This window comes from Mustela nivalis (assembly GCF_964662115.1).
Source record: "Mustela nivalis genome assembly, chromosome: 17".
NCBI classification, from domain to species: Eukaryota; Metazoa; Chordata; class Mammalia; order Carnivora; family Mustelidae; genus Mustela; species Mustela nivalis.
In genome coordinates this window covers 56,442,016-56,457,721 of record NC_139036.1, presented here as the reverse complement: position 1 = coordinate 56,457,721, position 15,706 = coordinate 56,442,016, and the positions used below count along the sequence as shown (strand labels likewise).

At 48.7% G+C, this 15,706-nt stretch overlaps 1 protein-coding gene and 1 long non-coding RNA gene across 9 annotated transcripts in view; one reads left to right on the top strand and one right to left on the bottom strand.

The window, feature by feature from the left end:
* Window positions 1–4,865, top strand: part of ATP5PD (ATP synthase peripheral stalk subunit d) — a 55,680-nt gene extending 50,815 nt beyond the window's left edge. For 4 of the 8 annotated variants that reach the window (XM_082705129.1, XM_082705128.1, XM_082705124.1 and 1 more), the window contains exons 2-6: window positions 1,911–2,041; window positions 2,727–2,823; window positions 3,930–4,001; window positions 4,455–4,517; window positions 4,664–4,865. In XM_082705129.1, the coding sequence (XP_082561255.1) occupies window positions 1,920–2,041; window positions 2,727–2,823; window positions 3,930–4,001; window positions 4,455–4,517; window positions 4,664–4,795 (486 nt within the window). In that variant the 5' untranslated portion in view covers window positions 1,911–1,919 and the 3' untranslated portion in view covers window positions 4,796–4,865. Of the gene's footprint in view, window positions 1–103; window positions 248–268; window positions 798–1,408; window positions 1,452–1,910; window positions 2,042–2,726; window positions 2,824–3,929; window positions 4,002–4,454; window positions 4,518–4,663 lie in introns of those variants that run through there. The other 4 variants (XM_082705126.1, XM_082705130.1, XM_082705127.1 and 1 more) reach the window with 4 other exon arrangements.
* A 5,723-nt stretch (window positions 4,866–10,588) lies between these two features.
* LOC309850549 lies at window positions 10,589–12,710 on the bottom strand. Its single transcript, XR_014304321.1, has 2 exons — window positions 12,083–12,710; window positions 10,589–11,059 (listed from the first exon to the last, which is right to left on the bottom strand). It is a non-coding gene; the product is annotated as an uncharacterized lncRNA (long non-coding RNA).
* Between the last annotated feature and the right edge of the window lie 2,996 nt (window positions 12,711–15,706).

Here is a 15,706-nt window from a genome sequence, read left to right as displayed (position 1 = left end):
CCATCGGCGGGGGTGGGGCCGGGGGAGAGGGACGGGAGCGCCCCCAACCAGCGCCCGGGGACCAGTGAGGGGGACGTGCTACACCCGCCCTCGGGGGCGGGACTTCCGGAACCACCCTCCATTTCTACCGGCTGCCTTGCGAAGCAAGGCCCGCCCCTTCAGCTTTGGGGTTGGCTCAGGGAGTCTTTCCGGTGATCCAGTTCCGTTCCTTGCTGCTGTGGACTCTGGGCCGCCGGGGTCGGTGAAGGTGAGTGGGGTTTGGGGACGCCGGGCCCGATGGCTGCGGGCTGCCCTGTTTTGCCCCCTCCAGACCTCGTGTCGACCCTTGTCGCACCCCTGACGAGGAGGCCGGGCCTTGCGGTTGGCCTGCTGGCAGAACGCCCGGGTGTAGCTTCTGCCGCCGGCGCCGCTCTGCTCGGCCCTCCCTTCCTCTCCCCTCCCCCGCGCGAGGTCGCCGGGCTATGACCCCCGCCGCCTCTGACCGAGGTGCTTCCACACGCCTCGTCTCGTTCGATCCGCCCCCAGCGCGGCCGACTTCTGCAGTCCCGTGGGGGGCTGGGGAAACGTTATTCCGAGATAGTGTTCACTTGTTTAGTGAGGGACACTCAGTCTCATCCTGAGGGTTCCAGCGTCGGAGCGTGTGGAGCGCTCAGAGCTTCTCAAAGTGCAGAGTTCGCGTATCCTTTCCGCGGATACTCACGGAGCCCCTCCTGTGCCCTGGGGATTCAGCAACATACAAAGGACAAAAATCCCACCATTTAGGAAGCCTCCCTGCACGGGTGCTTGGGAAAGTCTCTGTAAGGGCGTTTGTTTCTTTGGTGTCTTTAAAAGTCACCTGCAGGGGTGCCTGGCTGGCTCAGTCGGTGCAACATAGGACTCTTGATCTCTGGGTTGCAAGTTTGAAACCCACGCTGGGTGTTGAGATTACTTAAAGTAAAAGTCACCTGCCCATCACCTCCAGTCCTGGAAACAAGCTATTGTTGAGAGGGAAGGAAAGCAAGAGGCAGGTGTTGGACCAGTTCTTTTTAAGATCCTGGGGAGGATTTCTTGCAGCTCCCCTGTGATCCACCCCCATAGTTTGCAAAGAAAGGCCTTTGGCATTTCAGTCTTCCTCCTGATGTCTGGCACGGGTCTTGAATGTAGTTTGACTATGTTCCCATATTCTTAGTTTAAAAAAAAATGGCTGTAACCACATGGCACCTTCTCTCACATTCAAATATATATTGAAAACCTCTGTTAAGGGTATTACTAGAATGCATAGGGTACGTGCTAGTCCTGCAGGGGATAATCAGATCTGAACGGGAAGGTGCAGGTTATTACCGGTCAGATAGGGAGCGAATAGAGAGCTCCTTCAGCTTGGTAAGACTACGGCAGATTGATGTGCACAATTTCGCTGGTCTTTTAACAGCCTTCTGAGGGTCAGCAGGGCTGGTATTATCCCCATTTTTGAGGTGAGGAAATTCTGGCTTAGGATCTGCTCTATTTAAGCTCTGTTGAAACGTGTGTTAAGTTCTGTGCCCTGGAGCATCTGAATAAAATGCATGCAGTCGGAATGGAAATGTATTTAAATGATTGCTTTTATGCAGTGTATTAATTTAGCAATATTTCCAAAGGTACATGAAGAGCAGACACTAGAAAACTGGGTTTTTTAAGGATGAGTAGGAGTTGGGGAGTAGAGGGGGACAATCTTGGGAGGAAATGATGTAGCTATATGCCAGGTTGTTGCATGCCTTGAATTTGAAAAGCTAAACTATCCTTTTTTAGTAATCCTGATTCCTTTAGTTGATAAAGGTACTCCTCAAGCTGTCAGGATGTTGATCTATTTCTTAAAGGTTTGCATGTTTCTAAGGTGCCTTTTAAAGGATTCTCTGTAAAAGCCCTGTTTTGATCTGACCTGTTTTATTTTGCAGGATCTCAAGATGGCTGGGCGAAAACTTGCTCTAAAAACCATTGACTGGGTAGCTTTTGGGGAGATCATACCCCGAAACCAGAAGGCCATTGCTAACTCCCTGAAATCTTGGAATGAGACACTTACCTCCAAGTCAGTACCACTCTAAGAGGGACCTGCTTAACTTGCTACTAAATGTGGAAGCAAAACAGTGATTTGGAATTACATACCAATTTCTTTTTCTTTAAAAGATTTTATTTGACAGACAGAGATCACAAGTGGGCAGAGAGGCAGACAGAGAGAGAAGAGGAAGCAGGCTCCCCGCTGAGCAAAGAGCCCGATGCAGGGCTTGATTCCAGGACCCTGGAATCATGACCTGAGCCGAAGGCAGAGGCTTTAACCCGCTGAGCCACCCAGGCGCCCCTACATACCAATTTCTGATGTTCTTCTGCTATATGGAAATCCCACACCTAGGGGTGCCTGGGTGGCTCAGTCAGTTAAGCTTCTGACTCTTGGTTTTGGCTCAGGTCATGATTTCATGAGTTCCAGGTCAGGTCTGTGCTCAGCAGGGAGTCTGCTTGAGATTCTCTCCCTCTGCTCCTCTCCCTACTTGAAGACGCTCTGTCTCTAAAATAAATAAATCTTTTTTTTTTTTTTTTTTTTTTTTTTTTTTAAAGCATGCATGTTTCCAAATGAAAGTAGTTTTTTGGCATTCTTATTATCTCCCTCCTAGAGAAAACTATGATGATAACTCGAGGCCATAGGAATAAGGAATGTACTATGTGACTTTTCTGTTGCTCATAGACCAATTTTAACTTCTGCTTTTCCATGTGAGCAGGTTGGCTACTCTCCCTGAGAAACCCCCTGCTATCGACTGGGCTTACTACAAGGCCAATGTGGCGAAGGCTGGCTTGGTAGATGACTTTGAGAAGAAGGTGAGACTCAGGCAGCTAAAGCATTGGTCTCATAGTGTGGCTTGTGAGTACGGAGCAGAACAGTAGCTAGTTAGAGATGCAGGAGGACAGCGTGGAAACAAGGGTGCTGTTAGCAGTCTGAGCCCAAAGGAAGTTCGGGAAAGATGGGTGGAGATCTATGGTAAATATGTGCAGAGAATTCAGGGTCTTCACTTACAAGTTTCCTATCCAAAGAAACAGTCTAGTATGTTATTAATCAGGGAGGCAGAGGGCTGTGGATTTAAGCGTTTCCATTCCAACACTTCCTCAATTATTTTTTTAGCCCCTCACCTGTCTCCCTTACATCTTTTCTACCCTTTCACTGTTTTCTTCCTTTCTCTTCTCACTTTTGACTGTGTCTTTTGGCTAAATTTCTCGTCCACCTAGCCTCCTCTGACATTTACATGTTAAACCTCAGCATCCACATTTTATTTTTATTTTTATTTTTTTAAGATTTTATTTATCTATTTGACAGAGAGAGAGATCACAAGTAGGCAGAGAGGCAGGCAGAGAGAGAAGAGGAAGCAGGCTCCCTGCTGAGCAGAGAGCCCGATGCGGGGGTTGATCCTAGGACTCTGAGATCATGACCTGAGCCGAAGGCAGCGGCTTAACCCACTGAGCCACCCAGGCGCCACCCACAATTTATTTATTCATTGGACAAATGGCTTTCCGAAGGCCTGCTCTGTGCTGGGGCCATAGGGCCAAGCAGTCTTCTAAGGAGACGCATCTTCGTCACCATTATATAAATGTTACTTCTGCCAGTTAGTCCGTTAGGATTTCATTTTTAAGAGAAATCCGTTTCTTCAGAACTACAAGTTTCTAGGAGGCCATTTTTTAGGTCCTCTCTTCCACCTGTCCTTTTCAGATGAAACTGAAATCTTGGTAATGAAGAATTGTCCAGTTAGTGACGGGACTAAGAACCTTCAGCTCCTGTTCTCAGGCTAATATTCTTTCCACTGCAACACCTCAGATGCATACTGGTTTCCTCTCAGGATAGAGGGTGTGTTTTTACCTGTAAGGATGGGGGTCTTGGAGCCCTTTCTTTGGACTCCCAGATACATTAATAACAACTGTTCCTGTGTTTGTAGTTCAATGCCCTGAAGATTCCTGTGCCAGAGGATAAATACACTGTTCAGGTGGACGCTGAAGAAAAAGAAGATGTAAGTAGTTGCGACTACTCTTTATTCTAAAACTGTATTTCCTAATGGCTCTATATTTCTTAGAAGTTAGGTTAAGGTAGAGGGAATTAAAAGGAGCAATAAAATAAAACTCTAGAAAATGCAAGTAATCTATGGCGGCAGAGCTTCAGTAGTTGGCTGGGAATGGGAGGCAGGGGACCGATAAATTTGTTCACTGTCTTGATGGTGGTGATGGCTTCACAGGTGGATACATAGATCAGAACTTCTTCAGTAGCATTTTTTCAGTATGCATCTTATTGTAGGCCACTTACATTTGAACAATGCTGTTAAAAGCAATTAAGGAGTTAGAATTGGCTGGGAAATTATCTAAGGTAGTATTCAGACACCTAACCATCTGGGACTTCTGTTTTGGGAGCCTCAGGGTCAGGACACCACAACTTGGTTTTAAAACAGAATGTCTCTCTTCTCTTTAAGGTGAAAAGTTGTGCTGAGTTTTTGTCTCTCTCAAAGGCCAGGATTGTGGAATATGAAAAACAGGTAAAGATCAGCCTTGGCCTTTGGTTGTAAGATGTTTTCTCTCCCTCACGGCCACACATCTGTCACCTAGCGGCACTATCCTACCTTGGATTCTTTTTTGCATCTCTGTGGCTCCGTTTACCTTAACACAGTCCCCCTCTTTGCAGCTGGAGAAGCTAAGGAACATAATTCCGTTCGATCAGATGACCATTGAGGACCTGAATGAAGCCTTCCCAGAAACCAAATTAGACAAGAAGAAGTATCCCTATTGGCCTCACAAGCCAATCGAAAACTTATAAACTTGAGGTGGGGAAAGAGCTCTGGCCCTCGTATTATAAACGCTGGACATTAAAAATAATGGATATGGTACTGTGTGTCTGCTCCTTTGCAGCTGAGACAGTTACGACTCGGAGATGCCACCACTGCAAGTGGACTTTTTGTTAAGATGGAAAGCTGAGCCGGCAGCTGGGTGCCGGTCTAGTTCCCTAACGGTTAGGGTGTATAGGAGCCAGGTAGCTCCCAGGGCTGCTGAAATCTTTTTTTTTTTCTTTTTAAGATTTTATTTATTTGACAGAGAGAGACACAGTAAGAGAGGGAACACAAGCAGGAAAAGTGGGGGAGGGAGAAGCAGGGAGCCTGAAGTGGGCCATGATGCCAGGACCCTGGGATCATTGACCTGAGCGGAAGGCAGATGCTTACAGACTGAGCCACCCAGGCGCCCTGGGCTGCTGAAATCTTAACAAATCGCAGTAGGGTTGATGACAGTGCATTTCACTGGAATATGTTAAGAAGAATCATCTGATTCCCTTGAACTTCCTCTTTGCTCTCAAACCACTGGTTCCTAAGCAGTGCTCCCTTGTACTTGTCCATAAGTCAGTCCCAGGGACAGGTGGCCCAAATTGCAGATGTGACAGCAGGGCAACTAGCAAGCAGGGACCTCCTTTTCTGTGCTTCAGTTGCTCGGCATAAATGTGTAAAATGAAATTCTGTCACAGGCTAAAATGGTTACAGCTTTGTATTCGAACTCAGAAAATTATTTCAATTCCATCATTTCATTTAAGAAATTTCTGCTGTTGATCCTAGTTAGCAGGACTCCAGAGCAGTGGCAACAAATACAGGAGGTGTAAGGTGAGGTGCAGGCACCCAGCTGACCCACTGGGTAGATAGCACGTGACTTCGTATCTTGGGGTCACAAGTTTGAGCCCCACATTGGGTGTAGAGAGGACTTTAAAAAAAACAACAACAACAAACATTGGGGCGCCGGGGTGGCTCAGTGGGTTAAGCCTCTGCCTTCGGCTCAGGGTCCTGGGATTGAGCCCCGCATCAGGCTCTCTGCTCGGCGGGGAGCCTGCTTCCCCCTCTCTCTGCCTGCCACTCTGCCTACTCTCTCTCTCTCAAATAAATAAGTAAAAATCTTAAAAAAAAAATCAATAAGGTGAGGCAGTAGAAGGCATTCTCTGGCCCTTCAAGTCTGCCTGCCCCTTTACTCTCTCTGAGCATTGAAGTGCTGGTTTTAGACTACTTGTTCACTGCCTTAGGACTTGCCTTTTCTCATTCACAAACCTCAGGATTATAATGAGAATGATTATGATGAGATAACCTGGGAAGGTTCTAAGTAAGCAGGTGTTCCTGGCAGAGTCATCTGTCCTAATAAGGCTTACATCCTGTGGGAAAAACGGGCAAGAGGAAGGGTAGCATGCACTAACCAGCAGTCTTTGGACATTGCTACCAAAGGTGGCAGATGGACTAGAGGAGAGGGACAGTGGCTGAGAGCGCCGGGAAAGCCGTGTGGTCTTAAAGGACAGAGCAGAGGGGAGTCTGGGCCCCATCACCCCTGATTATTGGGGCAGGTACTGTGTTGAAGGTAAAGTGTGGTTGAGGGGCAAGGTGTGTTCCTGTTAGAGCCGCTTTAGTTACAGCAGCGTGTGCGCCAGAAGGCCTTCAGTGCACAAAACAGAAATGGGTATGACATTCCCTTTCTCTGCTGTGAATCACTGACCTGGCAGTGAGCCATCCTACTGAAGATCGAAGGATTCCGAATGTAAAACGTGGGGAATCTAAGAAAAAGCCGTTCAGTTTGCTTTTGGAGTGGGGTTAGAACTTGTTCAAGGAAGGACCCAACATCGGTCCCCAGGAAGTTTTGTAGCAGGGTTCCCTAGCATTGGAGACCCTTTGGAAGACGTACCGGAAGAGGTACTAGTGAACGAGTGAACGTGCCTCCATCCAAGGCATTTGCGTAGGGTTGGGGCACTTTTAAACTGTGTACTCTCCTGGGCTGTTTTGAAATTTTGGCATTGAGCGTGCATTGATTTTACATCGAGAATGATCACGAGTCTGGTGCCTGGCTGGCTCAGTTAGTGGAGTTTGTGATTCTTGATCTTGGGATTGGGAGTTCATGCCCTCTGTTGGATGTAGAGATAACTTAAAGTCTTAAAAAAAAAATCACTAGTAAAATGGGATTATGCTTTTCAAATCACTAGAGAAAAAAGTACGTTTTATTTATTTATTTTTAAGATTTGAGAGAGAAAGAGCATGGGAGCCAAATGTGGGGCTGGACCCCAGGACCCTGGGATCATGATCTGAGCCAAAGGCAGACACTTAACTGACTGAGCCACCCAGGCGCCCCAAGAGTACATCCTATATAGCAAAAGGTAAAGATAGAAATCCACAAAGTAGCATAAATACATTAGTATAAATACAGAATCCAGAGTCAAACATTTCGGATAAAGATGAATCAGGGGAGATGCCTATTAGGCAAATTTTCATACTGGGTCAACCCAAAATCTAACCACAAGCTGTCCATCCTTTAAAAAAAAAAAAAATCTCGATATATATCTCTGTGTGTATGTGTGTGTATATACACATCTATCTATCTATCTATCTATCTATCTATCTCAAGGGTTCCAGTTCATTGAAAAAACTGGCACTGAAAGAAAAGATATTAGGCATATACCCTGCCTTTTTAAACAACTGTTTCAGGATAAACTAGCAGACATAATTCATGAAAATTCTTTACAAAGTATTCCAGCCAATAAATGTGAAAAAAAGGATAACATCAGAAGTCATTATTTTGTAATTCCTAATGAAATAGTTTTTTAGGGCAAGCTTCTCAGAGGATGAGACCATAATATAAAAGGTTGGTGAAGAACTTGACTGTGAGCAGGTTCTCAACTCCTGATGCCAAGCCTATCGGCTGTAGCTTCTGATACACGGTATTAAGTACGCAGCACCATTTGAAAGTTGTTTTGTTTTGTTTTTGCCAAAAAGTTGAACCTGACATTAACGGAGGCATTAAAACTAACTTCTAATTTAGAGGAAATAGCAGGGATAGAGCAACAAGTTAAATGGCACCAGAAAGTAAAGATAAATGCAAAATATGGTACATCTGACCTTTGTTTTTCAAGTCAGTGGTGTGGGGTAATATAAGACGGAAGCCAGGGACAGCTTTAGGTTAAAAGAAGCTTAAGAGACCCAACACCCAAATTGTGTGTGTGACCTTACCTGGATACTGGTTCACACCCATCAACTGTGAAAAGAGAATTAGAGGGGTGCCTGGGCGGCTCACTTGGTTAAGCTGCTGCCTTCGGCTCAGGTCATGATCCTGGGGTCCTGGAATCGAGTCCCGAATTGGGCTCCTTGCTTGGCAGGGAGCTTGCGTCTCCCTCTGACTCTGCCTGCTTGTGCGTGCGTTTCTCTCTCTCGCTCTCTCAGAAATAAATAAATAAGATCTTAAAAAAAAAAAAAAGATAATTAGATTAATATTGAAGTATGTGAATGTCTCCTGGGGTGAAATGATGTGATGTCTGGAATTACTTTAAAATACTTCAGAAAAATGAAAGGATAAATGGATTATTGGAGCAGATGTGAAAAAATCCTGATAACTAACAAATCTAGGTTGGCTCATTCACTATTCTGTTTTTGTGTACGAAAATTTTTGCAATGCACATTTTTAAAGGATGGGCAACTATGTGAGTTATATTACCATCTAGCAAGGTAGAATTTAAGACAAAAACATGAAATGGGTCAAATGTAATTCTTAATAAAGGGATTAAAAATACTTGGAACCTTGACATGCTAAAAAAATTAAAATATGTAAAACCAAAAAAGTTTAAAACGGCTGGAAACATAATAGTTGTAAAGATTTTAACACCTATTTTTGGCATTTGCAAAATGATACTATATCAAACTATAATAAAAGGCTCACTTAATAACTTATATACTAAATTCTGTGTCCTACAAACAGAATAACTGGAAACTGATATTAGACTATAAAGAAAGCTTCAAATTAAAAAAACAAAAACAAAAACAACCACAGTACACATCTGACTCCAGAGCAAATATTACATAAAACCAACAATTAAGGGGCGCCTGAGTGGCTCAGTGGGTTGAGCCGCTGCCTTTGGCTCGGGTCATGATCTCAGGGTCCTGGGATCAAGTCCTGCATCGGGCTCTCTGCTCAGCAGGGAGCCTGCTTCCCCCTCTCCCTCTCTGACTGCCTCTCTGCCTACTTGTGATCTCTCTCTGTCAAATAAATAAAATCTTTAAAACAAAACAAACAAAAAAAAAAACAACAATTAAGGGATGCCTGGGTAGCTCAGTCAGTGGGGTGTCTGCCTTTGGCTTAGGTCATGATCCCGGGGTCCTGGAATTGAGTCCAGAATTGGACTCCTTGCTTAGCTGGGAACCTGCTTCTTCCTCTGCCTGCTGTTCCCCCTGCTTTTGTTCTCTCTCTCTCTGACAAATAAAAATAAAATCTTTAAAAAACAACAATTAAGGGGCGCCTGGGTGGCTCAGTGGGTTAAAGCCTCTGCCTTCGGCTCAGGTCATGATCCCAGGGTCCTGAGATCAAGCCCTGCATCGGGCTCTCTGCTCAACAGAGAGCCTGCTTCCCCATCTCTATCTGCCTATCTCTCTACCTACTTGTGATCTCTGTCAAATAAAATCTTTTAAAAAAATTAATAACCAACATATAAATTAGAATAATACAATACAAAAATGCAGGCACTTGGAAACAAACTCATTTCCATTTCTGTGAGAAATCAAGTAATTACAGAATGCGTGGAGGATAAAAGTAACATGATCAAACCTAGAGGATTAGAAAGATCTAGAGGGTTCTAGAAGATTCTTTGTCAAGTGCCAGCATTATACCTTGGTCATTTATATTCCCGAGGGTTTAGCACTGTGCTTGGTATTCAGAAGAATCTTATGAATTCATAATGAATGAAAAGCAAAGTCAGGAAATTTGAGCCTTGGGGGATTCACTTCTTGCTAGAATATCACATATAAACCTTGAACGATGGGGCAAACTAGTCTAATAGTAAACATAACAGTCATGACTTAACAGAGCATTGCTGTGTTCCAGGCACTGTTACACTCACTGGACAAAATCATTTCATTTACAGCTCACAACAACCCTATGAGGTAGGTAGCCTATCAAGACATTAAAGAAGTCCTGCCGGGGACAGGGTTGCCAAGGATGCTGTTGCTGTGGACCAGAGAGAGGCCTTCTCCAGGTCCTCAGCTCATACCTCCCCATGGCCCTCTTTAGTTTGAAATCATCCTATTCACCAGTTTACTTGTTGACTGTCTTCTCTCTCACTCGAGTGTAACCTCCGTGGAGTCAGGGCATGGAGGATGGTTTTAGGAGATCTGAAGCCTGAAACCCAGAGGAGAGGCACCGACTCCAGTGGTACGGGCTAGGGCCATGATGCCGCAGGCGTGTGCCAGGGTGTGGGAGTCAGAGATGATTTAAAATAACATCCATAAAACGTGATTTTGAGTAGAGAGAGCAGGAAGAATTCTGGTTGATGCTGGAGAAGGGAGAGGAGGATTCTCTACTTCTAGTTTGGTTTTTGTTCCTACAAGGACACTGGTTTTTAAACTTTTTTGGGTAGTCTTAGGGAAATCCGATGAACGTGCAGCCTACCCACTCCTGCCCACCTGCAGACATAACACCCTAAGGTGCCCGCGATGTGAGATGTTCCAGGTGGAACATATGGTAGCCACAGGTTCTCTGGAGCTGTGTGCTCCAAAGTGGACAAGAGAAGAAAAAAGAAAAAATATCTGGCCAAAAATTTATATATATATATATATATATTATATATTATATATTTTTTAATTGAGTCTCTTACTAAAGGATTATGTACATAGGAAAGTAGGGAAATCATAAACGTCCCTCTCCGACAGTCCCTTTAGAAACACTCCTGAGCCACCTTTTTCCTGCGGGCCTGGGCGGACCCCAGAGGCTGGCCCTGGTGTGTCCCCGTCGGCCGCGCGTGCACACGCGAGCTTCCGTGCACGCCTCCTCGTCTTAGCGGGGGCCGGGGGCGGTGGGGGCCGGTTCCACGGGCCAGAGCCCCCCGCGAGGCTGCGGGGCAGGGGCTGCCGGTGGCCGCTTTTAACTTCACGGGGACGGACGCACAGAGAACACGCGCGCTTCTCTCGTGCGTGGACGTGAGGCTTTCGCAGCACTTTACCGGGGGGTGTTTGGACACCGGCTGGGGCAACGAGCAGTGGGGCCGCGTTTGTCCTCACACGGGTTTATCTTCCGAAGTGCAGTCGGGCTTGATCAAAAAGAAAAGGCAAATTACCGGCAACCGAGGCATCCACACACTAAAAACACACACATCCGCACACTAAAAAAACAAAACAAAAAAAAAACAAAAAAAAAAAACACACGCACACGATTTGAAGAAGAGAAGATTTACACAAACACACCCACAGGCACACGCTTTGAAGAGATTCCCCGCTCGGGATTTGTTTTAACTTTGATAAGGAAAAGGGTCATCACACGCAAACTACCACACCCCAGATGGGACTCGAACCCACAATCCCTGGCTTAGGAGGCCAGTGCCTTATCCATTAGGCCACTGGGGCTTCACGCAAACGGCGCCCGATCACATGCCTCTTGAATTGTGACGCCGTGTGGCTGCGTAATGACGTCAGCCCCGGAAGTTCCTAGGTGCAAAACTCGGTTGGACGGGTGTCCTCACAATCAGCCTCAGGTGAGGGGGCTGCAGTTAGGAAGGGGTACGGAGGCCCGGCTGTGTCTAAAACAAGGATATAGCCTCGGATCCAGTTGCGGTAAAGGTTGTGATAGCATCTTTTCAGGATTAAAACGTATCGACCACGAAGGGACTCGAACCCTCAATCTTCTGATCCGAAGTCAGACGCCTTATCCATTAGGCCACGCGGTCCCCTACGTAACTGTCCCTGCCAGGATACCTATTTAGCGACCTCCAACTACACTAGCATTGACGCTGCCGCAGAAATCCCTGCGGGCCGGACTTCTGACTGCGCCCTCGCTCTGGCCCTAGTACACCTGTGACGCACCTTAGGGCCCGGCGCTCGCGGTCCTCTCTCGCCCGCGCCGCCACCAGCGAGGGGGCTGCACCTGGCCTGCACTGCGAGCCCCTGGGCGTCGCGGCCGCGTGGCCTAACGGATAAGGCGTCTGACTTCGGATCAGAAGATTGAGGGTTCGAGTCCCTTCGTGGTCGGTTTCTTTTTGGGAGAGGGGCGCATGCCCTTCGGTGACGCGGGCCACAGCAGCCCCGCTCGGCCTCGTCTGCGGGTTCGTTCTGCCAACCTCCTCGGTTGCCGTCCTGCCTCCTCCTCCTCGTCCGCTGCCCGGTCCCCGAGGCCGCTCGGCAATCGCCTTCCGGGAAGCCCGCTCCTCTCCGTGCACCTGCGCGCTCCCAGCGCCCTGTGGTCCCCGCGGGGCACGAACTCGTCGCCTCGCCTCGGACTCTAGCTTTTCGGGCAGCTGGCAGGAGCCCGCTCCGGTTTCGGGGCGCGCGGGCCGGCGGCCGGCGTGGCGGCACCACGGGAGGGTCGCGGGCGTGCGGCTGCGCGTTACCACGGACCACGTGGAAACCCCGTGTTGTCGCGCCCCAGTGGCCTAATGGATAAGGCACTGGCCTCCTAAGCCAGGGATTGTGGGTTCGAGTCCCACCTGGGGTGGTGCGGGTGCTTCTCCCCGCGGCAACTTTTGGTGTCGCGAACACGCGGACCTCTGTGTACTTCAACTTCCGAGATGACGACCCGGGTCCCGAGGGCTCCATGTACCTGGGCCCTGACGCCGGACCCCGGACCCTGGCTCCCGGCCCGCCCGCTCCTGCCGCGCAGTTTCCCAGAGCCTCGGCTTTGCCCGGGGTCTTGGGGTCAATGCGGCCCGAATTCCCCGCTCCGGGCCTGGTGTCACCGCGCCCCTTGGGGGCCCGCTATACCTTTAAGCCGCCGGGATGAGTCCGGATGAGTCGTCTCGGCCTGTGGGCTGTACAAAAGTTGCGGGGCGGCGGTCTTCTTCGGACTTTTTGGCGTCGTTTAGTCACGGGCGCGTGAGGCGAGCAGAGAGCCAAAAAAACTACGCTTTTACCCCAGGTGGGACTCGAACCCACAATCCCTGGCTTAGGAGGCCAGTGCCTTATCCATTAGGCCACTGGGGCCTGCGAGTCCGGGAAGTGCCATCCGGCCCCCTAGTCTCGGCCTGCAGCGGCGGGGCCGGGGGCTGTCAGACCCCCGGGCACGGGCGCGCAAACCTGACGCCCCACCCAGCCCTTGCGCCCCCCGGTGCAGAGCTGACGGAAAGTCCAGGAACTTTAGGAAAAAGTAGTGCAGGAAGTGAACGAGGACAGAATAGCGTCCATCACGAAAACTGGAACCTAAGCAATGAGGGGCTTCCACGACCAGGACAAACCTTTCCAATCACAAGTATACATCACCGATAAAACAAATATTTATAACGCCAAAGAGATACTTCAGCCTAATGTTTTGGTCCTTTGAAACTGTCTACAAAGAGTCATAGAAATAACGAATGAGTTCATTTTGAAATGTGACACGTGCTTAGACTCCACTATTAACGTCCGTGCATTTCTAAAAGATGTTCCCGCAGAAGCTTCAGCAGAAAGCAGCCCTTATTCCCCGTGCGCTTGCCTCGAGAATTTGCCTCCCCCATCTCCAGGCATCCAAGGCCCAGGGAACTTGGACATTCTTCTTTGCTTTTCTCTCTCCCACATGTGGAGAGTCTGAAGAAACCCATCTCCTTCCTGCCTAACCTCAGCAAGAAGCAGGAATTTGGAGCCACCTGACTCCAGTCCCTGGCCTTGAGGGAGCTCTTTAAGTTAACCAATTCGTTCCTTGAGGTGTGACATTCATGTGACAAGTGGATGAGAGCAGGCACTTCCGCATCCCAGAAGTCTCCTCCCCCTCAGTCACCACCCCCTGCAACTACTCCCCATAAAGCACTTTGGCCTTGCTTTGAGCTACTTCGCTGAATCATTTTCACCTGTGCTCATACTTTGGCCCACCGCCTTTTAAAGGTTATTGCTTTCCTAATTAGTAGGCGCCACTGCCAAAATGGGGCTGGAAGCGAGGGAGATGTAGAGTCGTATGCTCTACCGGCGCAGCCAGGCAGGCACCCGAGCACCAGCATTTTTAAAGGGTGGGTCCTACTCCTGTGCTCTATCCTGTCCCTCAAGCTGTTGCTTCCCTTTCCCTTTCATCCCCTCCTGTGTGTCCCGAATGCCTTTCCAGGTCCCTTCACGTGCCACTAAGGTCTTCTGAAGTCCTCTGAGGTCCATCGCTTTGCTCCAGCGTCAGCCCACGGGGATGCCTTTTCTGATTTTCCCACTGCCACCATCTCACCCAGCAAGCCCACAGGTTCTGCTCTGCCTCATCCTCAGCTGCTCCTACCCATTCCGGAGACTCTGCTTCTGGCCTCCGTCTTGCAGCCTCCAACTGTGGCCTCACTCCCAGCCCCAGGCCTCCCCTCCTCCTCAGGCCCCACGGGTCAGCTCCTCACAGGCAAAACCATCCACATCCCACCATCCTCCCAAGGCTGTTTCCTTTCTGCCTTCCCGGTGTCCAGGCAGCACCACGCATGGCACACGCGCACTTGCTCCCGCTCTGCCTGGGCCCACTTCCTGTCTCCATCATCCTCCTGCACCTGCTGCTGGCTCTCCGTTCCTGCTGCCACTGCCCGAGTTCCAGGATGGGTCCCTGCCGCCCTCAGGGGTCAGTCCGCCCGCCTGTGCTTATCTTCCCGTGCGCTCCTTGTTCATTCACAGATGAATCTCCCCGACAGCCTCTGCAGGGGTAGAGTCTCAATGTCCGGTCACATTTTAAGCCCTCACCTTGCTCCATGGCCAGCCCCTCCCCTCTCCCTTCAATGTCAAGAACCGTGACCAAGTTTATCTGCTCTGACCCTCAAGCTGGAACTAGTTGCATCTCTGGTTCCCAGAACCTATTTAGACCTGATATTTACGTTTTAGCGTGTGTTACGTGTGTTACCGTAGCAGGAATCCCACTTTTCTTCTCGACTTTTTATCATCACCTGATCAAATGTAAATTCTCTGGAAGAAAGGACTTTCTTGTTCACCGCTGAGTCCCTGGGACATCGCCCAGTGTCTGGCTTTCACTGTTTGTTGAATTAACGAATAAGCAGGCCAATGTGGCACCGCCTTGCCTCGAGCTTCTCCTGCTCCTAGGTTCTGAGTCTCTTGAGGGGACTCATTAGTCATTTATCAACGACTTTTGTCCCTTGTTTACACTTAAATGAATGAGGGCCCGGCTCACATGGTGTACCTGCTACTGGGGCTAATTATCCGCCGTTCATATAGCATCATAAAGCAGTATTTGCTGAACGCGTGAACTAGATCAAAATCATAGAGAACATCCTAAGAAATCCGTACACGCCTGTCTTCTGCTATAGTTATGCTGGGCCGGGCACTTCCCGTACCCAGAGGATTGCAAAAACCTATTTTCAGTTCCAACTCACTCTTTTTCTGCCTCTCAAACCCCACAGCGTGCGACAGCACCGGACACGTGGGATCCTTCCCACTAGAGAACCTCAGCAGCTCTGTCACCGACATTTTTTTTTTTTTTTTAAAGATTTTGAGAGAGCGTGTGTGCATGGGGTGGTGGGGGGGCTCCCTGCTGAGGGCAGGACCCTGAGATCTTGTCCAAACCAAGACTTGGACACTCAACCGACAGAGCCACCCAGGCGCCCCTCCCTGTTACCTACAGTTCTTAAAAATCTAAACTCTTGAACTTGGATTGGAGTCTCCACATTGAGCTTCTGTCTCCCTTTCCAGAATCACCTCCCACGATCCCCTGGCACGAAGCCACCATTCAGATGGCTGCCTCGGCTCCTCCACCCCAGCCTTTTCTTCGGTTTCCCTTTTCCATACTGTTCTCTCCCACCGGCACGGCC